This window comes from Mauremys mutica, chromosome 9 (assembly GCF_020497125.1).
Source record: "Mauremys mutica isolate MM-2020 ecotype Southern chromosome 9, ASM2049712v1, whole genome shotgun sequence".
In the NCBI taxonomy this organism is placed as follows: domain Eukaryota; kingdom Metazoa; phylum Chordata; order Testudines; family Geoemydidae; genus Mauremys; species Mauremys mutica.
In genome coordinates this window covers 17168909-17193750 of record NC_059080.1, presented here as the reverse complement: position 1 = coordinate 17193750, position 24842 = coordinate 17168909, and the positions used below count along the sequence as shown (strand labels likewise).

General features: G+C 42.1%; 2 protein-coding genes across 5 annotated transcripts in view; one reads left to right on the top strand and one right to left on the bottom strand.

Moving 5' to 3' along the window:
* PSMD10 (proteasome 26S subunit, non-ATPase 10) lies at positions 1-14185 on the top strand. 4 transcript variants are annotated; one of them, XR_006582197.1, is made up of 7 exons: positions 1-195; positions 680-778; positions 928-1074; positions 1173-1339; positions 3623-3735; positions 12994-13138; positions 13769-14185. XR_006582197.1 is itself a non-coding variant. In XM_045030261.1 (6 exons), exons 1-6 carry the CDS (start codon positions 82-84, stop codon positions 13074-13076), a joined length of 723 nt encoding a protein of 240 aa, XP_044886196.1. In that variant the 5' UTR covers positions 1-81; the 3' UTR covers positions 13077-13761. The 4 variants fall into 4 exon arrangements, 2 of the variants coding, with proteins under 2 accessions (XP_044886196.1, XP_044886197.1); XM_045030261.1 differs by lacking the exon at positions 13769-14185 and having other exon boundaries at positions 12994-13761; XM_045030262.1 differs by lacking the exon at positions 12994-13138 and having other exon boundaries at positions 8-195.
* Positions 10552-24842, bottom strand: part of VSIG1 (V-set and immunoglobulin domain containing 1) — a 33628-nt gene continuing 19337 nt past the window's right edge. Inside the window, exons 4-8 of the mRNA XM_045030260.1 lie at positions 18504-18702; positions 14865-15020; positions 13969-14088; positions 12304-12442; positions 10552-10747 (exon numbers count right to left, since the gene is read on the bottom strand). Coding sequence (XP_044886195.1) covers positions 10552-10747; positions 12304-12442; positions 13969-14088; positions 14865-15020; positions 18504-18702 — 810 coding nt within the window. The remainder of the gene's footprint in view (positions 10748-12303; positions 12443-13968; positions 14089-14864; positions 15021-18503; positions 18703-24842) is intronic.

The following is a 24842-nucleotide window of genomic DNA, read 5'->3' as shown; positions in this document are numbered from 1 at the left end:
TTCGCTGATTGGCTGCCTGGAGGGGGTAGTGGCCCCGCCCCTTGCCTGCGGGGACGGGCCGCGAGCGAGCGCGCGCGCGGCATGGAGGGCTCGGTGTCCAGCGTGGAGCTCTGTAACCTGGCCTACGCGGGGCAGCTGGAGGAGCTGCAGGACCGGCTGAGGGAGGACCGCGGCCTGGCCACCCGCACCGACCAGGTCAGGCTGCGGGCCGTAGGGGCTCTCGGCTGGGCCGGCTTGCTGGAGGGAGGGGGAGCTGGGCGGCTTGGCCAGCAGGCAGGGCCGGATTGCGGGGGAGGGCAGGGCAGGGCTGGGAGTCGGGGGAGCTGGGCTCCCGGGGCTCCCAGTGGGGCCAAGTTGCTGCAGTGGGGTTAGAGCTGGGGGAGCTGGGCTGTAGGGGCGGGGGGGAGCTGGGCCCCTGGGGCTCCCAGTGGGGCCAAGTTGCTGCAGTGGGGTTGGAGCTGGGGGAGCTGGGCTGTAGGGGGTGGGGGGAGCTGGGCTGCTTGGGGTATGGGGGGGGGTCAGTCTTACTCTTGGGGTCCTGTCAGTCTGTCTCAGCAGGAGACCTGAGGCCCTGCTCTCTCCCCTGTATTTTCCCCGCTACCCGCCCTGCCATCTCCCCTTGGGGCCCTGTGCTAGGAGCTCAGCTGACCCACGCTGCCATGTGTATGCCCGTGTGCAGGATCACCGAACAGCGCTGCACTGGGCATGCTCCGCGGGACACACGGACATCGTGCATTTCTTGTTAGGCCTGGGCGTGCCTGTCAATGACCAGGATGATGTAAGTTTTGTACTTTCCTAGAAACATTCTTCTGCGGCTTTCAGGAGCATGTTCTGTGCAGCTCTGGGCTCGATGGGCTGATTTACTAGTGTACAGTGGCTTTTTTCTTGCAACTGTAGGGTTTAAACTATTTTTTCCTTCCTCTCTAGTCTGGCTGGACTCCTCTCCATATTGCAGCTTCAGCAGGCCGTGATGAAATTGTGAAAGCTCTGATTGGAAAAGGTGCTCAGGTGAATGTTGTTAATCAAAATGGCTGCACACCTCTGCATTATGCAGCCTCCAGAAATAGACAAGAGGTATGGTTTCATATGTTATCAGGCCTTGCTCTTCCTTTGTAGTGTCATTAAAATGGTCATTTAGGTGATTTTTTTCCCACATTTCCCTGCATGCTTAGATTGCAGATATGCTGTTAGAGAATAGAGCTGATCCTGATGCCACGGACCACTTAGAATCCACTCCATTACACAGAGCAGCAGCCAAAGGAAATCTAAAAATGATACAGATCCTGCTGCAGTATAAAGCGTCTGTGAATATACAGGACTCTGAAGGGAACACACCTCTGTAAGTGATGTTACATTTCTGTTCTGTTTTTTAATCTCTTCTCAACTGAAAACTCCATTACTTAAATGCGAGTATCCTCAAACTCTCAGTTCCTTCAGAAAGCTTTAAAGAAGTGTAACAAGATGTTTCACTTATTTCCAGCCACCATGTTTATAATTTTTTTTAATACATACTAGAGACTTTTCTACATGTTTCCAGGTGAAGCATAAAACCTAGTTACAGTAACAAATCACTCAGTAATTCAACTCTACTGAACGTAGAGGGTAGACCAGTGGTTCTCAACTTATTATGCAGCCCACAATGTATGACCTGGGCTGGGTGGCAGGGCAGCAGCAGCCTGGACCCCAGAACTTGTGGGGCAGTCTGGCTGCCCAAGACCCCGTGGGGGTCAGCTGACTGCCCAAGACCCCAGACGCCTGCCCCATCCCCCACTGCGCAGTTCCCACCTGCCCCGCTGGGTAGCAAGGCAGCCTGGACCCCTCCACGCCAGGAGCCTGGGACTTGGCACATGGGCCGGCCTTTAGCATACAGCTGAGCTGGGCTGCAGCTGTGTGTTAATTAGGCCACAGGTTGAGAACCGCTAGGGTAGACAATATGCCAGAAGTGTGAATGCTAGACAAAGCTATTCTGTTAGTCTTCTGTAGGGCTGTCGATTAACAGTTATCACAATTAATTTTTTTGAGTTAATCACATGAGTTAAGTGACCGTTTTAATTGCACCGTTAAATAATAGAATACCAATTGAAATGTATTACATGTTTTTTGGATGTTTTCTACATTGTCAAATATATTGATTTCAATTACAACACAGAATACAACGTGTACAGTGTTCACTTTGTAAGCAAAATTTATAATATAAATATTTGTACTTTAAAAATAATAAACAAAACAGTATTTTTCAATTCACCTCATACAAGCACTGTAGTGCAATCTCTTTATCGTGAAAGTGCAACTTACAAATGTAGATTTTTTTTGTTACGTAATCACTCAAAAACTAAACAATGTGAAACTTTAGCATCTACCAGTCCACTCAGTCCTACTTCTTGTTCAGCCAATCACTGAGACAAACAAATTTGTTTCAGTTTACAGGAGATAATGCTGTCTGCTTCTTATTTACAATGTCACTGAAAGTGAGAGCAGGCATTCGCGTGGCCCTTTTGTAGCTGGCATTGCAAAGTATTTACATGCCACATATGCTATCCATTTGTATGCCTCTTCATGCTTCGGCCACCATTCCAGAGGACAGGCTTCCATGATGATGACGCTTGGTGAAAAAATAATTCATTAATTACATTTATGACTGAACTCCTAGGGGGAGAATTGTATGTTTCCTGCTGTTTTACCTGCATTCTGCCATATATTTCATGTTATAGCAGTCTCATGATGACCCAGCAGACGTTGTTCATTTTAAGAACACTTTCGCTGCAGATTTGACAAAATGCAAAGGAGGTACCCGGGTGAAATTTCTACAGATAGCTACAGTACTCGACCCCAGGTTTAAGAATCTGAAGTCTAAATCTAAAACTGCAATTAATCACAATTAATTTATTTTAGTTAATTGTGTGAGTTAACTGCAATTGACAGTCCTACTACTATTAAGCAAACAAGCAGAAGGTGAGCGCAGTTGGTCCAGTATTTGAAATGCATGTATCTAGGGCAATAGCCATATGTAAACTCTTACGGTAAAATTTAAGTTGATGGCAAAATTCCTATTTGACTAAAATGGGGGTGAGGATTTCATTTGTAGTGTTTAAGGAATAATTACGTTCTGTTTGCTATCGTTGTGCAATAATGTCAGATTATATTTTTAAAAATCTAATGCCAATTGACCAATGACAGATAAAAGTGGTATAGTTGCTATGTATTTTTTCCATTTTTAATGAAGGATTTTTGACCAAACGCAGTTATCTCAATGCGTGTGGAGACTACTTGTGTGTGTTGCATAATTGAGGTTCAGATATTGGAGCGCTTTTGACTTCCCAAAACTGGCTGCCTCAGCGGGGCTACAACCTAGTGTTGAAATGGTCTTGGGCTTGAGAAGACAGTAGCCTTGGGAAATATTCAAGCTGTCTAATGGCAGTGGAATGACTGGGAACAGGCTTTGAACTCTGTGTTCATGCTTGGAATTGTGTGTGCTCTTTCTCCATATTCCTTTACCTCTACCTCCTACCCCTGTGAAACATCCATGTCACTTCAATTGTAGCTATATATAAACTCCTTAGTCACTGGCACTTTAAACTTGGGAGAGTTGGCAGTGATCATGTGTTTCTTGTTCTGGTTGCAGCCATTTAGCCTGCGATGAAGAGAGAGTGGATGAGGCAAAGCTGTTGGTGTCCCATGGTGCAAGTATTTACATTGAGAATAAAGAAGAAAAGACCCCACTGAAAGTGTCAAAAGGTGGTCTGGGAACTGTACTTAAAAGATTGGTGGAAGGGTAGCAGTATTGGATGAGTTATGACTTGAATTCCATTCCTGATGCATACATTTAAGACTATTACCTTAATATTTTGATAGCTTAATGGTGATGGCTTCAATGCTGTTATAATGTGCACATATAATGTATGTAGTGGTGTATATCCATACCCTTCAATTGTACTGCCAAGTACACTTCTTCTAATTGCCTGTTAATTAAACCAGTGAGCACTTTTAAAGTATTTTTAGTATCCTGCAGTCTTGTTTCATGTGAAATTATTGTTACTGTTATATGTTGGAATTGGAAGAAACCTGTTAGGTTCTTTTCTGTTTTACAGGGCCTGGTGTGGGGTTGTTTCTTTATAGTGTATTGTGTTCAGACATGCTGCTTGAGTCATTTAAAATTAGGTTTGCTTTGGACGCCCATTCCACAGTCTAATATTACATTTCGTTACAGCTGGCCAGAAAATGAAATTGAAATTCTGTTTAAAAACAAAACAAAAAAACTTCTGTAGCAGGAATGTTGTAGGTGTTTCCAAAATGAAATATGCTTCTTGGAATCCCAGGCTGCCTACCCAGATGAGTTACCGAGGAGCTGGGGATCCCAGGGCATATAGGCTGCTGGCTTCTCAGCAGCCCACCTGATTTTGGGAGCTCCGGAAGCCAAATTTCAAAGTCAGTTTGCCTGCCAGGCTGCTGTGGAGCCTGCCGGGCAAACACAGAAAACACAGTCGTCAGAAAACAGTTCTCAAAAAAAAAAAAAAATTCCATTAGAAAATTTCCAATCAGTTCTGCATCTTGTAAAGGAACTGGCGTTTTTTTCCTTTTTTCTTCATATTACATATTTTGGTTTTTTCAGTTTAATCCAATTCTTATTTCACTTCAGACCACTCTAAACTATTCCTCTCCCTCCTTGTTATCTAAACTACTGTTCAACTACTTCTAGAGGTTAATTCTATTTGCCACCCCTTTCATTCGTCAAACCCCCTTTTGGCATAGCTAGGAATACTTCACTCTCAATACATCCTTATTGCCTGGTCTGTCTGGCCCTCTAGCCTGTGATGTTCCTTTCAGTTTGTCAAACGCTTCCTGGTAATGAGATGCTCAAACTGTGTCTGGTAATGTACATGCAGACTCGCTAGTGCCCCTGCAGAGACACTGTCATCTAATTACGTTGCTTTCTGCTGGCCCAGTATGGCTCACTGCGAGCTCCCATCTAATTTTACTATCTGCTATCATCTTGTGCCTTTGTTTAATATCCCAGCTTTTAAGTGGGTGTTTTGCCCATTGAATATCTGTGTTCTGGATTTTTTTTCCTCAGATGTACTAGCTTCAATCTCATTGAATTTCCTTTTCTTTTTACTTGGTTAGTTCTCTCCATTTATCTTCTGTCAGTGCTGGTGGTGTGGTGCATCCCACTGTGTAATATTCTCTCTGACTTTAATGTGCTGTTCACCTTTTTAATATCAATAGTCCAGGCACCCTTTATTTAGCAGCAGCAACTTCTGCTTCCTTAGTTATAGAAAGATAAAATTGTAGTGTGACTGAAAGACGTGTTCATGGGCAGGGACTGGTTTTTGTACGAATAGCATCGTAGGTGATCATTGTAACAAAAGTTCCAAGCAGTGCCCTGAGGTTGCATCCCTGTAGTGAGAGTTATCACTTTACTTAGCTTTCTTTGAATTTTCCTGGCTGTGATTACATGGATGTAAAGGGCCTTCCAGTAGAAGCTCCTTCTAGTCTCATGAACACTTACCAAATAAAACTGGTCTTTCTGGAAACCAGTTGTTCTGGAAAGTCCTCCTCTTTCCAGGAGGACCACAGCAATGCACATTCATAAGTTGGGAGCTGAACTCTTCTGGAATAGGAACACTTCTCAGAGGTCAAACTGTCACCATTCCACTCATTCCTTGTCTCTCTTGTTTGGGGGGAAGAACGGCCTCAGACTTAGCTGTGAGCTAGCTTTGATTCAGATGAAAAGAAGCTTTCATGGTAAGACAATTTCCAGTAAAATCATATTCCTAAATGTGAACTTTCAGAGTAGTGGGAGAGTAGCGTATCCTCCTCACATTCTCCTTTCTTGGGGAGTCTGAGTTGAATAAAGTTATATTCATAGGCTATGAATAGATAGTACTTTTTACTGTGAATGGATTCCATGCTGTTCCCTTGCCCTTCGGACCATTCTTTGTCAGAGGAGTAAACCAATGAAGTGATGCAGTCCTGTGGCTTGTCTGCTAACCAAGCATTTGATGGCTTCCTCCTTGCCTTGACACTGACCCATGTCTTACATTTGTGCTGATGAACACAAAAGCTTTTTATGTGGCCATTACATTCAGTTTGTTGTCATCCCCGAACAGAGCTGGCATTGCCCCTGCACCGCTTTAGGAAGTGTATGATTAACATATAATTCACTGATGGCAAAAGCACCTTAGTGTCAGGGAAGTATAGAATTGAGAACACAGGACTTAGCAGCAAAGAACTGTTTAACAGGTGACAGTGAGACTTCTTAGAGACACTCCCCTCTTCCCCCCCCCCCCACAGTTTTTGGTGTTTTTTTCGTTTGGGCGGGATTAGATTGCTTAGTTAACAAAATTATGTAGTTAACAATATAATAAAGTTTTGTAACGGCAAATTTTATTAAACTTATATGTAACAAAAGAATCTGTATCATTAGCTAAATCACTTATGCACATAAGTCATATAAAAGAGCAAATCAGTAAGCTGAAATATTGCCAGAGCTGAGATGTGGGGGGGAGAGACTGCATGTAAATAAAATCAGGCTATCCTTCAGTTACAAGGAAAAGTTACAAAACCAGATAATAAAACTTCCACAATATGACTGCTTCTGAATAAGGGACTAAAGTGATGCAGTTTCCTACCAACAATTGTACGGCAAACCAGAAAATTGTATCTGAACACTTTATACAAAGTGATCTCCACACTAGAAAATAAAATGCACTTTTAAATTTTCTCAGGAGAGAGTGGCAGGGTCCAAGCAAAACTTGCTCTTTAATAATAAGCTGTTGACATGCAAAATTGATTGAGAGAGAAACCAGTGATTTTGGCTAAGATGCTTTTCAACCTGCATCTCTTAAATGCTAAATTCCAGGAACTTCCAGAAGTAAGGACTATAACCTCTGTTCTTATGTCCTAACCCCTGTGTTGTATAATATTACTGAAAAGGGTTATGATGGAGAGAAATATAGACTCAAACTAAAACAGAATGATTATGTATTCTAAACCATTGTGTAGGTTTTGGTGATGATAGAGTTAAGTATTAAAATGTCCAAGGTTTGAGCTTTCAGATCAGTAATCTTTGGTTTGGGGTTTATGTAAATAACTAAGTCTGATAAGCATCTACAAGTACCTTGTTGCAAGGAGTGAAATTCTACTCTAATTCTCCTAAAACTGTTGTAGCGAGAGGAGTGAAGCCAGCGTGTCATCAAAACTGTGCAGCTCCTATGAGGTGATGGGTTACAGAAGGGAACAGAGACAGTAGCTTTATATTGCTTTGTCCCTGGCAATCCAGTATTTCCAGCAAGTGCTTAGTGCTGCTCATTGCAACAACTCACCTTCCATGCCCTCAAAACCCCTGCGTGGGGACAGGGGTGAAAGTAGAGAGCCAAGTGATGCATGACTTGTGCATCAGCCATGGTACTAGGGGAGAGGCGAGTACTACTGCAATCCTGAGCTGTAAAGGGGTGGGGATGGAATTCTACATGGCTACTTGGGATCTTTTCAGGTCAAAGACGTTGCTACACTCCTCTCTGTCAGCCTATGAAACCTGCTTTCGCCAGAAGATAATGGCTCGGAGACGTCGTGTGACTTTTTATATGGAGCTTCCCTAGCGTGACGAAGTGGGAATTTTCTGTAATAGTTGTATGAATCCTAGGCATGCCTCAGTTTCCCTCTGTACATTGCATTGCTACTCAGTAGATGTACTGAGCAGGGTAACCCTGCTTTGGAACAATGCAGGAGTTATGTTGTGAGGCAGGGAATGAATAGTCACTTTAAAAAAAAATAAAAATAAAAAAAGTCTTGACCTGACCCAAATCGACAGCGGGACTGGAAGAAGGGGGCTTTTGGAGGGACTCGAGTGGCCGGACCAGAGGAGACAAAAACGGGCCAGAGAGGGCTCATCAGGGCACTGGTTTGACTAGGATAGACCATTGCTTAACTGCTGCCTCTGTGTGCTAACCTAAGGACTTTCAGATTCTGTGTGCCAGGTGATGATAAACTGTTACCTTGTTTGAAAGGCTGCCTGTGTTGCTGTGAGCATTCTGTCCTGAAGGGGCCGGCACGAGCCTCCCACAGGACTCTTGACTTGGTTGGATTCGCTGCAGGGAGGCAAGGAGAGAGACAGGGATTGCTGGTGCTGAGTCATGGAGGCCTTGGACCTGCCCGTTTGGAATGGAAGGGCCCATTAAAGGGGTCACTCCCTGGAGACTGATTAGTCTGGGGCATAGACCAGACCCTGTGACTCCATGGCACATCATAACATTCCCCCATCTCCCCCGAGAGGATAGTTGGGGGAGTTCAAGAAAAAGAGTCTACTGCATCAGTGCAAAGTTCTGTAAAATAGCCTCCACCACTCATGCAGCTCTTCATGGGTTTCTGTGCTGTACAAACATGATTATTTTTTTATTTAATTTGCCAAGATGTTCACTGGAAAGCAAAAGCACAGTTATAATCCTACATCATAATAACCCATGTTTGAAGCCAGCTCAGCTGCAATCATATCTGGGTGCATTTCAAAATGGTAAGAAACATATCAACCTCCTTTAGTAAAAATACACCTAAGTAAACTTACTTTTGTCTGAAAAGCCTCCCCCACTTGCCCTCCCCCACAGTCAATCTAGCTTTCTAATGAGGTGCATTAGAAAATTTTGTGTTAGGAAGTTAGCTTTTTATATTCACTGAGAACTGCTGTCGCGCTCTTTATTTGCAATTGGTTTTACGTAGGCTGCAGATCCCATTCATGTTCAGCAAATGTATGACTAGTAGTAGTTCCATGAATATTCAAATGACCTGTATTATTGCAGAAATCATAGTAACCTCTTTGCCTTGTAACTTAGCTTACTAAATTATGTTAAGGAAAAAAAGCAAAGAAATCAGGTGAAGAAAACCAAGAAGAGATGTTAATTTGTACGATTACACAATATGCATATAAAAATGAAGGCCGTGGTATTTTATAGTGCCAGAGGGCAGTACATAGTTTTTTAAAATGTCCATATCAAACCTGAAGACATGAGAAAATCAGGTTTAAAAAAAAATGTAGCTACAAACAGGGTCACTGATAAAATCACTTGTATTTTGCATGATAGGAGGCGCAAAATGCTACATAGGGTTTGCCTATTACAGTGGAAACATTTTTACTAATAAAGTTTATAGTGTTGTTAGCTAGGTAGAGGGCTCCCTCTGTCTGGTAATTCACTTGAAATATTTTGTTAGCAAACATTTAATCCATGAGCAGACTGCCTCATTACTTTTTTTTCCCCAGTGAAATTGTTTAGTACTGTAGTTTTTTGTCGTACTCACAAGTCAACTTCAATAAGATTACTGAAAATTTCAGGTAACCTAATAACGATCACGGAATTTAAGGACCCAAACCTGCAGTCTTTGCTCAGGCAAAATATCCATTAAAATTAATGGGACTTTTTCCTGCAGAGACAGCTCTGAGTAATGACTTCAGATTTGGCCCAGACATTTTAGATATTTGGGCTTGGGTACCCGCTAGAGTGAAATCCTGGCACTGTTGACTTCACTGGAGATTTTGCCATTGACTTCAGCAAGTTCAGGATTTCACCCCTATCATCTAGTCCAATCAATTTTCAACTGAGGCAACAAAACTGAAAAACATGGCCGAGTACATTGTACGATGGCATGTGGAATTTAAGTGTCTGTGTGTATAGAGAGAACTCACTAGAGTACAGCAAAGTGGTAGATGCGGAATTTTATAAATGTTAGTTGGCCAAAACTGAACCCTCTTTTATAGCACAGATCATAATTAGCACCTCATCAGTCTGAATTTCTGAGTTTGCCTCAAATGTTGATACCCTCTTGTTTTGGTTAATGAGCCATTCATACAGACTTTGAGCATCAGTGATAATTGAACCCAGGAACTTCAGCAACATTCCTACCAAAGTACTTCTTTAGTTAAAGGTGTAACTGCGTTAGCTGCCAGTGAGAGGCAGGCTGTTACTGTTGCTGGGGATGGCTACTAGAGGCAGATATGAACACATGCTCTAAGAGTCTGCTCCTGCACCTGTTGAAGTCAATGGCCAAACTCCCATTGATTTCCAAGGTGCGGGATCAGCTCCTTAGATATTGTAATGTATTTGCTAAGACAGTCGCCCTGTGTCATTCTCAGCACATGCAATACTTCAGTTGGCTGGCAATGACTGTTTTCTTTCAGAAAAGAGACTCCTATGTTTACAAGCCATCACAAACTTCACCAGCAGCCAATAAGAAAGCTCCAATGTTGTCTGTCTTTCCAAACCCATTTAATAATTAATATTCTCAAATGGGTTGGATAAATGGAGACATTAGCTATGCTGTCATTCATATTTGGTACACAGTCATAGCTAGATAGTTAATAAGAGCAATAACAAAATTGAAAAATGAGGCCATCATATGCGTACTTCTTGGATAGTTGAGGGCATGACCTTCAAACTCCCACCTTGTGATTAATACCACTAATGCAGGTGTGTGGGTTATAACCACACTACTTCCCGCATTAATTCAATACCAACATTTTTGAGGATGGGGTCCGTAGCGGATAAGGAAATTGCAATATAATTTTTAGGCTCTTGCTTGTGTCTCCACTCCTTGCATCTCATCGTTTTCAGGCATTCCAGAGGCAGCAGTTTCCGCAGCAGTAGAGTATTCATTGGCTGCATTAGCTTCTCTGCTTGGTGTAGCTGTGGCAACAGACTCATTTTCTTGGGTGGGTATATTAGCATATTCCACATTTGCCTCTTGTTTCTGAGTCATTGGTCTGCAGGAAAACAAGATGACTATTAGACTAATTAATAACAAATTGAAATTCTCCCCATAATAGAGCCTCCCAAAAGGAACATCTTAGAAAACCCTGACCTAATGGTGATAGTATGATTATTTATATTACACACTAGAGCTCCCCATTGTATATAAAAGTATTATGATACAATTTTCTGATGACAGAAAAATTGGCAGAGTAGTAAATAATGATGAGGAGAGGACAGTCAGACACAGGGAATCTGAATCATTTGGTAAGCTGGGCCCATTCAAATCTGCATTTTAATACAGCTAAATGCAAGGTCATACATCCAGGAAAAAAGCAGGCAGGCCAGGCCTATGGATTGGGGGGCTGTATCCTGAAAAGCAATGACACTGAAAAAGATTTAGGAGTTATAGTGGACAAACAACTGAACATGAGCTCCTAGTACAATGCTGTGGCGAAATGGACTAATGCAGCCCTTGGATGTATAAGCAGGAGTATTGCATAGGAATAAGGGAGATGATCTTACTTCTGTATATGGCAATGGTGAGACCAGTACTAGAATACTGTGTTTTGTTCTGGTGTCCACACTTGCAAAAGGATATTGAAAAATTGGAGAGGGTACAGAAAAGAGCCACAAAAGTGATTTGAGGGCTGTGAAAATGACCTACCGTGAGAAATTTGTGGTGCTCAATGTGTTTATATTATTCAAAAGAAGATTGCAAGGTGACTTGTTTGCTCCATATGAGTACGTTCACGGAGAAAATACAGGGTACAAAAAGGGTAAACCTACCGGGTACCTTAATTTTCATGGTAAAAGTTCCCCTAGGCACCTAAGTCTCCGCTTCTGGACATGCATGCTGCTGTCTCACTCTAGGAGTCCAGATGCCTGTCTCCTGCATGAGCCTCAGCCCAATCCACGAATGGGAGGAAGATAGGCAGAGGATCACCTCTCTTGCCTGCAGGGTGTGATCTGGTAGGCTTGCTCAAAGGCCACCTACTGGATCAGTATCAATGCACAATTCAGTTGGAGGGGGTGATGATGCCACTCACCGTATAACTTTTGGCCAGTGATTAGAGCATTCACTTCAGATATGGGAGACCCAGGTTCAATACCCACCTCTGTGTCAGAGGGGAAAAGGATTTAAATAGAGTCTCCCAGACCTGTCAGGAGAGTGATCTTGCCACTGAGCTGTGGGATATTTTGATGTGGGACTCCTTCAATCTCTCCTGTTGAAGCTATAATGAGAGAGACAAGGTGGGTGAGGTATTAGCTGCATTATTGTCGAGTTTTTAACCAAGAGGGAGAAGAAAAAGAATAGAATAATACCTCGCCCACCTTGTCTCTCTGATATCCTGGGACCAACACTGCAAGAAGCTATAAATAACAGTTTCAAAGTGAGACAAAAATAAATAATCTTATTTTGTAAATGTTATTGCACCGTATTTGACTTAGTCCCAAAGAAACCTTTGCGGTAGAGAAGTTTTGCTTTTGGATCCATCTCGACCGTCTCTATTTGAGAGGGTTGGCCAAGAAATGTTTGTCTTACAATCGAGCAAACAAAAATTCTTACTGCGTTTCACTATTTGCTGCTTTTTCTTTTCTCTCCTTTTTCTTCTCCCTCTTGGCTAAAAACCAGACAATAATGCAGATAACAACTGCTCCCAGAATTGCTCCAATTAATGCTCCAGCAATGAGACCACCTTCTGAATCTGGAAAAATAGATGCACAGTGTTAATTTTAAAAAGCCAACAGTATAGAGAGAATCCCATTGAAGGGGTACCACATGGAAAGAAGATATTGGGTTCAAAGAGCTGAGAACTAAAATCCATGCTTTTAGGAGAGGTGCGGGGAGTCAGGCTTTCACAATTCTTTGCCTCCCGGCTTCTTGCTACGTGGCACTATATTGCTAGCTGTTCTCTAGCCAAGCAGACGGAGAGAAGTGGGATGCTCAACAAACCTAAATAATCCATTCCCCACTTTTATGACTGGCTACAGGAGAGAGAAGATCGTTGCTGTCTGACAATATGGAGGGCTGTTGACTCTTCAACCCTTGCAAACAAGGTTTTAATTCTCATGGCCTCTCCCATTTTTTGTTGAGATATAAAATGCAGACCCTGCCTATCTATGATCACTAAGGATCCTATGTCATTTTCATGGATCCTTGATGTCCTATCCAAGTTCCAATTCCCATCATTACGGTCTACCTACCAACATCTCCCTGGCAGTTTCATTTGAGCAAGGCAATTTTTTTATTTTACAGACCACTTAAGAGAGAAATTATCTCAAGGACCCACCCCAAGCCCCTATTGCTGTGTTCTCAGAACATTTAATTCTACTGATTAATTCTACCAGGAAAGGTCACACGTTGCCCTGATAGGCCACAGGCTGAGAACAATTGGAGTAAGGTACTCGTCTTTCTTTCCAACCTCATGTTATGCTATTAAACAGCTGCAACACTCCACTCCATAGACTGGAGCATTTCAGTAGTGTTTGTGAAGTGTTCTAGGCCCCATTGGGATTGTCTACTCTCTTCAAGCTCACCTAAGGCCTGGATCTGGTCGGTCAAAGCCAGTTAGAGGCTCATGTGTTTAGATCCAGAGATCCAAGTTCCAATTCCCACTGCTGACAAACCAGCCAGGGATGGGGAATTACAAAGTGCTCATCCATGCAGAGGTTTGAAATGGGTGGATCTCCCTAGACAGGAGGTGTGTATAACTCAGGATGCTTTCTCAGTGTTGCTCTCTGTCCCCCTCTACTGGCTGGACCACATAGAGGTTTGTGAGGCTGCTACAGCCTTCCATCTAACAGAGCTAGGTCTGTCAGTTAACTCGTACTGTAGAAGCTTGTGGTTTTAGATCCAGAGGTTCTGGATTCAGATCCCTGCTGCTGACAACCCAATCAAAGGTGTGGTGTTATATTAGCATTTGTATAGTGTGTTAGATATTTAAAGTAGTTTAGGAACATTAACTAATTAAGTGTCACAATGCTCCTGTGAGATATGTTGCTAAGTATACATTAATATGCCCATTTTACAGGAGGAAGACGGAGGCAGAGAGGTTAAATGACTTTCCCAAAGCCACACAAGGCCCGGTTGAGTTGAGAACTGAGGACCTCCTGACCACCAACCCCATTCTTATTCCAAAACAGCCTACCTTTAAAAAATGTAAACTATTTTTGTCATTCTGATTATGTTGTATGTAAAGCACATTTTATTCCAGTCATATGATTAACTCACGTGTTGCAGTCAAGTCAACTTCACAGCTGCTGTTTCCAAGGCTGTTAGTAGCTGTGCACCGGTAGTATCCAGTTTCAAAGGTGGTGAGATTACCAATAATCAAAAGCCCAGTTTTTGTATCTGTGACAAATGGAAAACATATATGTACATGCATGTTTATATACTATATGGGTAATTACTTGTATTTATTGAATAAAAATAATATGGATTATTACAAGGCATGGGAGGTTGTATTGGACATTTTGCAGCATTTAAATAAAGGTATTTCCTTAAAAAAATCTACTTAGAACCATTTATCTTCCTTGAAAACAATTGTTACATCATTTTACAGAGAACTCTGCAGCATCACATTAAGTGTATGAGAACCAGGTCCCCTATCCTGCAAACACAGAAGCATGTGTGTAATTTTACTCATTTGGGTAATACCATTGAAGTCAATGGGATCTCTTGCAGGTGTAAAGTTATGCACATGCTTAAGTGTTTTCACAACGGAGGCCTAGAAAACAAAACTACAATTTGAGTTCCACTGAGTATAAGTTTAGTATAAATAAGTGAGATTTAAAAAAAAAAAAAGCAGTAAATCAGATTGTTGCCGTTCTTTTCATTGTAATGCTCTGAGGTGTAATTAGTATCACAGGTAGGAAATTTTTTTTAACATAATTATCTTCTCTGAGGCCAGCAGCATTATTTATTGTAAAATTGACAAAACCAGGCTAATGCATTTATTTAATGGCTGTTAGTAATTTTTGATAGGTAAAAATAAACTCAGTCCACATTATTGCACACAAAGCGGGGAAATGCATTCTTTTCTGTATTGACTAGAATATTGAATGCCTGGTTCAAGCCATCACTCTAGGTCTTGCATGTCACACACTAGTACTGAGGAAGTTACTCACTGAGTTGTTCTGTCATGGGTTTGAGGGTCTCCCCTGATACTTTATACCACTGGTATATAGGCGCAGGCATCCCTTCTTCAGAATAGCAGGAGAGAGAGACAAGGTGGCCTGTCTCAGGCGTTCCCCGTAAGCTACAGTGAGGCTGTGAAGGTTTGACTGCAAAATAACAGCAGGAAAAATAGTTAGACCATGGGTACAAATTATGGGCCAAAATCTTGCTAGACCAAATTCTACTTTGTTACACTGGTGTAAATAATCTACAGTAACTCCTCACTTAAAGTCGTCCCAGTTAATCTAGTTTTGTTGTTACATTGCTGATCAATTAGGGAACATGCTCGTTTAAAGTTGTGCAATGCTCCTTTCTAATGTCATTTGGCAGCTGCCTGCTTTGTCCGCTGCTTGCAGGAAGAGCAGCCCATTGCAGCTAGCTAAGTTCCCTGTTCTGCAGCTGCCCAGGAGGCTATCAATTGCCAGGTAGTTCAGCTGTGCTTCCCTGCACTGCCATGTGCTGCTCCTGCCCTCTGCCTTGGAGCTGCTCCCAGAGACTCCTGCTTGCTGTGCAGGGGGGGAAGGGGAGGACTAATGTCAGGGTGTCCCCCTGCTCCTGCACCCTGCTTACCCCTTCTCCATATAGAGCAGGGAGGGGACGAGACAGAGAGAGACTGGGGCAGCAGCTGCTGTCTAAACTTCCTGATTCACTTAAAAAGACAATGCACTTAAGAGTGGGTCAACTTAAAGGGGCAGTGTGCATCTCTGTCTCTCTCCCACACACACAAGGTGTGTGTCTGTCTCTGTTTGCTATGCTATCTCCTCTCCCTCGTGTTTGTGCTGCCTTGTGTGAGAGGCTACATTAACAACCTCTTCACCCTTGAGGGCTCAGCCGAGTGCTAGTTCATCATTTAGCAGCAAGGCATTCCCTGGGAAATATCCCTCCCTCTTCCACCCTCTAACTTCACCACCTCAACCAAGCTTCACAATCATCATAGCTGTGAACAGTATTAAATTGTTTGTTTAAAATGTATACAGTGTGTATATATAATATATAGTTTTTTGCCTGGTGAAAAAAATGTCTCTGGAACCTAACCCCCCACCCATTTACATTAATTCTTATGAGGAAATTGGATTCACTTAACATCATTTTGCTTAAAGTCACATTTTTCAGGAACATAACTACAACGTTAAGCGAGGAGTTACTGTACTGACTTTGGTGATGTTGTTTTAGACTTCCACCAGTATAACAGATCAGATCCTGGCCCAGTAGTCTGACCACAATCTCTCCCATATAGACATGAGCAGCAACAAAGAAAAGTGAACAGTCAGGGGAAAACTCTTATTGCCTTTCATGGTGTTTTTCATACTAAAGACTTTTACGAAGGCTGTAAGGTATTCTCGATGGAAAAGACTATTAGTTATTTCAATTATATTACGACTGTCACTTTTCGTCCCAGTCAAATCACGTTCTGCCTCATGGGATTGTCATTTTTGGTGTAAGTGTGTCTATTCAATATGAGCGCAAAGATCTATAGCCTGATTCTTCACTGCCTGGCACCTGTAGAGTCATTTACACCTGTGCAAAATGCTACCATTCTGTTTTGGTACTCAGCCATATCCTACTCTGAGCTACACCTGTGTTGTTTTTAATTTCCTGCGTTTGCTTGGTCGTGTCACCCATTTATCACAATTTAAACATATTGTTGTGGGCCTCTTCTGTAACTCTACTGCAGTGGAATTACACCAGTGATGAATCTAGCCCAGTTTTTGTCTGTATAAGTACGAGCAGTGTTGCTTGCTTTTCTAGGGAAAACTACAATCCCACTTTTCAAGCTTTTAGTCAAGCTCACGTATGCTCTTGTTTATTATTCTGCTGCAGAGAAACTGCTGCTTGGGGTTTTTTTAGGATGGTTTTAATATCTGTGCTTTGAAAATTTGTTTCTTCCAGTGGATTTATCTCCATTTGCCTTTTAATTGTTTCATCTGTATAGACAAATGATACATCTGGAGCCATTTTCACATACGCACTGACTTCTCACTCTAATCAACTACCCAGAGAGTATGTGGATAGTTGTTAGGTGGGGTTAGTATTAACATTTATCTTGTTAGCAAGTAAAATTTTCCTTGTCTCATTGCTTTTCATACTTGTTCAACTATCTGTTCAGGTATCAGAGGGGTAGCCGTGTTAGTCTGGATCTGTAGAAGCAGCAAAGAGTCCTGTGGCACCTTATAGACTAACAGATGTATTGGAGCATGAGCTTTCGTGGGTGAATATTTGTGTCTGATGTAGTGGATATTCACTCACGAAAGCTCATGCTCTAATACATCTGTTAGTCTATAAGGTGCCACAAGACTCTTTGTCTCTTTTTACCTGTTCAGGGTTGAACTGTTGCCTTCTTTCAGCTGATGTGTACTCTGTACACAACACAAAACAGAGAGCTACATTGATTAGACTTTTTAATAGCGAGGCAGCATTTGGACTGTTTATGGAACCAGGACTTCTGGATTTTACTGCTGGCTCCACCAGTGACTATCTGTGTGGCCTTAGCCAAGTCGCTATGACCAACATTTTCAGATGCCTAAAACTATATCAACAAGTGGCCTGATTTTCACAGCTGCTTTAGGCTTCCAAATTTTAAAATGTTGGGCTTAGCCTTAAGCCTGGGCCATCAACCCTAGCTCAGGTAATGTTTTCAGGGTGTGGTTGTGGTTTTACTATCCAGTGAAGCTGGGTGGTAACAGCTACCAAGGGGATGTATATTTCTCTGGCCATTATAATAGGTGGCTCTATAATGCAGCAAGGTTAGCATGGAGGACTCCCGTGGCGACTCAGATTTTACTGGCCATTAGGACATGTGGCGGGGAGGGATAGCTCAGTGGTTTGAGCATTGGCCTGCTAAACCCAGGGTTGTGAGTTAAATCCTTGAGGAGGCCACTTAGGGATCTGGGGCAAAAATTGGTCCTGCTAGTGAAGGCAGGGAGCTGGACTCAATGACCTTTCAAGGTCTGTTCTAGGAGATTGGTATATCTCCAGTTATTACCTTTATTACCTATTAGTTGGGCACAGGTTTCAGCATATACATATTACCCTGTTCACTAGTGGGGAGCAATGTTCCACAGGCACTGCAGTCAGCAGTCCTGTCCATGATTGCTTCAGCCAGGCCAGGACTACGAGGGCAGGTCTACATGGAGCTGGGAGTGAGCCTCCTGAGAGCCTGAACTCCAGCCCAAGCTGCAATGTCCATACTGCTATTTTTAGTGTGCCAGCTTGAGCCCCTCTGACACGAATGTGTCTGCCTGCTCTGAGAGGCTCACTCCCAGCTGCAGTGGAACCCTAACCTAGAGACCCTGTGTGCTAACACGAGGCAGCACAGGTGGTGTTTGCCTGGGAGGTGGAGAGCACCACTGGCTTTGTCTGCGTCCAGCAGCCCGGAAAAAGAATCTTTCTATCAATGAAAATAAGTCCTGTTCCTTTCCCATGAGGGTTACTGCTCCAGGGGGCCCACTGCACTAACTGACCAAAAGGTGCCAGTGTTCCTATCCACTCCCCATTACATTATTCTCTTGGGTACCCTGTAGTGCGTTTTTGAATCCCAATTCAACACTATCTTATAAAGCAACATGAAAACACAATGCAAAATAAATTACCCAGTACACTGACAGCCACTGATTTCTGGTTCTGTCCATTTGAATCTTGTGGGTTGAAAACTTCGCAGGTATAAAACCCGGTGTCTGAGGGTTGCATGTTGAAAATTGTTATTGATGCATTTCCTTGGTTTGTTGTCCCGTTTATTCTGTTCTTGAACTCGCCATACTCATAAGCCTGTCCGTTCTGAAAATAATAGATCTGTGACACAAAAATGGATCGTTAGTTAAATAAGAAGTGAGCTAACTTGTATTTTGTTTGGTGTTGCTATGTCAAATACAAAGAAATTTCAGAAGAAGCAAAGCCACCTAATGCCCAATTCCCTCACTGTAAAGAAAGCTGTGATTAAAACCATGCTGTACATTGCAATCTAAATTTCTAATTATATTCTTACATGATAAGCTGCTCAGGGCAGGGACAGAGTCATTCTGGGTGTGTGGCTAGTAACTAATATGCTGTGGGAATTGCAGAAATAGAGTGGGATATTTGGGAAAGGCATATTTTCTTTACAAGAAACCAACTGCCAGGCAAGATTATGGACCATTATGTTACACACCTAAGTAATAAAGCTAAGTTGTGTACAATGAACAGAAGGGCTAATTAGAGGGCAAATTATTTGTAATTTAACTGATAACTAGGCCAGTACAAGATTATCATAAGAAATGGAATTGCCATTGCAAAGAAAAATTGATATTTGCAGAGCTAGTAAAAACTCTGCTTTCTAAATGAAAGTGTAAGCAAGCAGTAAAAGAGGTGAAGTGCATCTAATTAAAGATAGCTAAGACTGGCTAATGCAGAAAGACAAAACACAAGGGTAAGCAAACCAAGCTGTGTTTTCAGGAAACGTGGAGGCAATCACAATACAGGACAGAGGTGTCTACCACAAGCAATTGGAGTGCCAGACGTGCAATAAAAATGTTTCTGTTCCTATGAGTGTCATGCACAGGTGGGGCTATTAGCAGAGACCCTCAGGCAGGCCCCACCTCTGTCCTTTTCCCAATATGCTCCAGGGACGTAGGTCAGGAGTAACTTCTCCATCTAATGGGAAATTATTGCCATATTGGGCACATTGTGGGGATTTGCATCTGTCTGTCAAACATCCCACATCTTCCCTCAAATAAGAGACTTACTGTTGTACATTCAGATGAGCTCTGCTGCCTTCAGTAGTGTTACTCCTGATTTACAGCAATGTGAGAGCCAGATTGGGTTCTATAGACTTACAGACCTGAACTTTCTCCCATAAAAGTCTGTAGCAAAACCTCCATTGATTCGAATGAAAAGTAGAATTGGGCCCATTGTGGGTGGTGGTGGTTTGAATCTTGGGCCTTCGGTCTATCTAGGACTACTGATATCTCAGATACCATGGTGATGGGTGTGGTTTAGGAATGTAAGCAGTTCTGATAGACTATTCACACTCAGCCCTGTTTAGTTCTATTATAAAACAGTGTACGGAAAAAAATCAGCTTCTCTGAAAGACATATTGAAACAGTTGCCATTTTTATCCAGAGTTTAACAATAATACTCCTGCATAACAGTGCTACAACTTGGAATTTGTCATGCTCTACTCAATTCCTACTTTGATAAACGCCGTTCCATGACTAATTGGCAATGTACAACTTGAGGGGCTCTTCTTGTAAACAATGTGCTCCAGGCATAATGAGCTGATCCATTGTATTTAGGGGGGGTCTTCCCATGGTAGTCAGCGATATTATGTCCAGCTGTGTTTACAGGATTGGGCCCTTAGTTACTATAGCATCTTTCATATCAACTGTGTTTCAGGAACAATGATACAACAATATTTGTCACTGTTGGACTGACAGTTGGCTTATTACTAGCGGTGGTTGAAAAGTGTGTGAGGGAAAGTTTCACAAATTTTGGTCAAGTTTCATTTGCTTCTGACTCATCAAAATTTCATTTTGTCAAAGATTTCCAATCAGCTTTAGCTCACGCTATGAATCCCCATCCCCCAGACAATAAGCATCAGTCCATTTACCTTGCAGATCCGTAGATTGTATTTTGAATAAAAAATAAACACTTGGGCACCCTGACGCAGTGTTGACTGAAGTCTTTAATCAATGTTATCTAGACGTCTTTGTTAGCTTAAGGCAAGCTACACCCCAATACTGCCAAAGTACAGTTGGTTCATATAATGATAAGAATTTCAACGAAGGTCAAAACCCAGGCTGAGTACCTGCTGTGCAATAGCAGCTACTGTATTCTCACAGCATGGTACTATCATAAATGCAACATCTTCATTCTAGCTCTGAAGAGGGATAAAAACACATTAAGGGTGAAATCCTGGCCCCACTGAAGTCAGTGGGGGACATGATTTTACCACGAGGGGGTTTATTCTTCCTTTAGAATACATCTAGAACCTGTAGCATTGTCTGGCAGAGACCAGAACTCAAAATGTGAGTTAAAATAGACCACAGCTTTTCCTGCCATTGTTTCTGCCAAACTTTATTCTCTCAACCATCCCAGGCTGGAATAAAACTATGTACGAAGCTTTGATATGCCCCTTCTCCGGGAGCTAATTGGGTAGGAGGTGAGCACAAATGGGAGTATCGCTGGGGGAGAAGGGGTGGGTAGGGAGAAGAGAAAAGTGAGTGCTGAGCTCTGCATGCTATAATAAAGACAAGCTGATCTTTTCTGATCTGTACCTCAGTCCTTATTACACACATAGGCCCAGATGCTCAAAGGTATTTAGGTGACTAAACACCTATGAAGATCTGGGCCATTGTCTATGCAAATAATATTTTTCTTTATTTCTATGGTTAACTGATGACGTGAGCACCGGTCACTAAAATTAATGCAGGAATTGTTTTATTGCAACAGACTAATGAGGCATCTAGTATGATGTTGAATAGTGGATGCTTCAGAGACGGAGTTTAAATGTCCATTATATACCTAACTTTGAAGTACTGTGTCATGGGAGGGGAAGTTCTTCCTGACAACATGTGGATCCCCTGAAGCATGAGCATTGACGACTGCTCTCTCCTCATAGCTAGTATACCTGTAGATGTTCTTATTCATATATGTGAGATAAGAACTGAAAACTCTTCACATTTTGATACATCTCTCTCTCCACAAACCATTGGTGCATATATTGTATAAATCATTCTGGCCTCTATTTTTTCTGCTCATTTAATGACTGTAGTTGCTTAGACCCTACTACAGCTCCTCAAAATATATTTACAGGTCAAAGTTGCAACAGAACACAGATACTTTTAACACATCTTCCTTGCAGCGTCACTCAATAGTCGCAGAAGAAAGGTAGAGCATGCATAAACTTGAATCGACTCTCATTCATACCTGTCTCACACCAGAGTCATGCCACTGAATTCAGAGTCTCTCCTGATTTACACCAGTGTAACAGAGTAGGGTGTATATGGGGTGAGCTCAAAAGGGAGCACCTCTGAGTTGTAGACAGTTGCACCTGCAAGGAGTGGTTTGCTGGTAGTTAGTCCTGATGACTCACTCAACTCTCACTAGTGGCTCCAAATAGTTGTGTGTGCACTGCAGTGCCACACCCTGGAATCTTGCCTTGCCTGGCATGCTAACCTATTGGGTAGCTAGTGGCAACAACTGCTAGTGAAAGGGCGCACTTGGCTCTCAAGTGTATGAAATCTCCTATGGTGAAAACAGCAAACCTAGTTCCAAACCAAAGGATAATATTGGCAGAAACAGTACAGGAGCAAGCTAGTGGGTAGCTCAGAGCAGTGTTACAGTCAGGCTACAATCTGCTGGTCAACCACAAAGCCAAGGAGTTGTGGTTGAACACTTGGTAAGTATTAGACCACACAAACCGAATGAAAAACGGAAAGAGAAACAAAAGTAGGCTGGCTTCCTGGTTGCCCAGAAAGTTCACTGCTCAGAATGAGTGAAAAGGATGTGATCAGAACAAACACAGCAACATGCAGAACAGGGGATTATGTAATGGACTCAAATGGAGAAGACATTTATGGGAACATGGAATGTAAGAACATTATACCTGGCTGGAGCATTTGCAGTAATAATGCATGAGTTGATAAGATATGAGTGGGAAATTGTCAGTCTATGCAAAATGAGATGGTAAGGCAAAGGAAAATTCTACTATTATGAACATAGATATTGACATAGGGAAGAGAAGATGGTGGACGCTGGGACGAAGTCACATTGGTGCCAAAGCAAACGGCAAAGCAGGCTCTTGCGTCATTTGAGCTGATATCTCCTTGTATATTGAAGGCAATATTCTGAATCAAATCCTGTGCAGTCTCAATAGTACAAGTATATTCACTGACCTCAGCAAGAAACTGACAAATCGTATAATAATCTACAGAAAGCAATACTAAAAGTTTCAAGACAAGACATTATTGGTGATAGGAGATTTTAATCTGAAAGTAGGTTTGGCCTGGAATTCCTGGGCTGGAGCAGTGGTCAGATTTGGACTTGGTAAAGAAAATGAAAAGAAGAGTTACTAAATTTCTGCCTAAGAAACAACCTGGTGATCACCAACAAGCTATTTCAACAAATAAAGATGCCAAGGAAGTGGACTTGGATATCACCTCATGGGCAAATGAACATGACAGAATTTGTATTTGTGACTCACAGATAGAAATCAAGTGTGTTGTCGTGCTGACCATTTGTGGCTAATATCAGATTGGATCATAAATTAGTGCTGGCGTCAATAAGGTTGAGGCTGAGAGCAACCAAAAAAGTGTCCAGAGCTAAGATCTATGACATGGACAAATTGAAGGAGCAAGACATCCAGAAAGAATGCAAAGAAGCTGTGTAGAAATACATTGTCTTTGGTGAACAATGTAAACATGCAGAATACTCAAAGCAAAATAAGTGAACAAAGCAAGATATATGAGTTGAAGATATCAGTGGTGAAAGACAAGTGTGGGAAAATAACTGAGGACAAATAAGCAAAGAATAAGGTATGGAAAGAATATTTTGAAGAGCTGTCCAATTTGCAGAACACAATAGATGAAAAGGTCCTGGAAAAGCTCTCCATTACAAATGAGAGAGAGCAGATGCTGGAATTCTTAGAAGAAGTAAAGATCTCGATAGGAAATTTGAAAAAGAAAAAGGTGCCAGGAAGTGATGACATAATTTCAGAACTGCTGGAGGCAGGTGAGAGACCCATGATAAAGGTGATGCACATGCTAGTCAACAAGATTTACAAACAAGAGCAAGTGCTGAGTGACTGGGGGAAAGCAATAATTAAAAAGGAGATAAGAATGAGTGCAAGAACTACAGAGGAATCCATGTATTGAGAGTGCTGGGAAAAGCATTGCAGAGGAGAGTAGAAAGGTAGGTGGAAGTGATGCTTGCAGAGGGAAAGACCAGGATGAAGTACAATAGATCAACCATTTGTGATAAAACAGATATCGGAGAAGTGCACAGAACACAACCAAACCTGCTGCAACTTTATAGACTTCAAATAGGCTTTTGATAACATTTGGTAGAAAGGGTTATGATAGGTTTTGAGAGCATAGGGCATCCCTGGGGAAACTGATCAAGCTAATAGAAACATTTACAGCAAGTCGATAAGTGCAGTGAGAGTAGATCAGAAGCCCTTGCTAGTGCAAGTCTGTCTATCCAGACTGGGAGATTTGCTTTCAGCTGCAGTGTAGACGTACCTTAAAGGTCCTGCTTTCTCTACGAATCTGTGCTTTCCTACTTTTGCTAATGATGATTCACATTTTACCACAATTAATAATATTTTACTGATGTCTAGAGGTCGACCTGCAGAGTTAGGATCTGAATCCGGATCCTAATGGCCCCAAAGTTCAGGTGTTTGAATCAAGTGGTTTAGTATAGGCCTGTCTCTAGGATCAATGGGCCAACCTCATTTCAACTGGTGTACATTAGTAACCGCAAATGTTGCACTCTAGACTTAAGACAGTGTAACTGAGAACAGAATTTTGCCCAGTATTGTTTACCTTGACAAGCTGTAGTTACAAAAATAATAGCATGGATATCATTCTCCTCTCACACCAATGTTACTCTACTAGGAGTTACTAGGATTTACAGCTCCATTAAGTCAAGAGCATAGCATCAGTGTATGTGAGAGGAAAATGAGAAACATTGGGCCTAATCCACACTCACACTAGTTTTACACCACTTCACTGGAATTACTCCTGATTTACACCAGCACAAGTGGAGCAGCAGACTCATTATGTTCAGTCAAAGTGCCTCATACCAAAAAAGACTAAATTCTGCTTTCAATTGACCTCAGAGCTACTTAGGACTTGCATCAGTGTAAATTATGTCAGAAGTTGCCACACAGAATGCCAAATCAGTATAGGTATCAGAGGGGTAGCCGTGTTAGTCGGAATCTGTAAAAAGCGACAAAG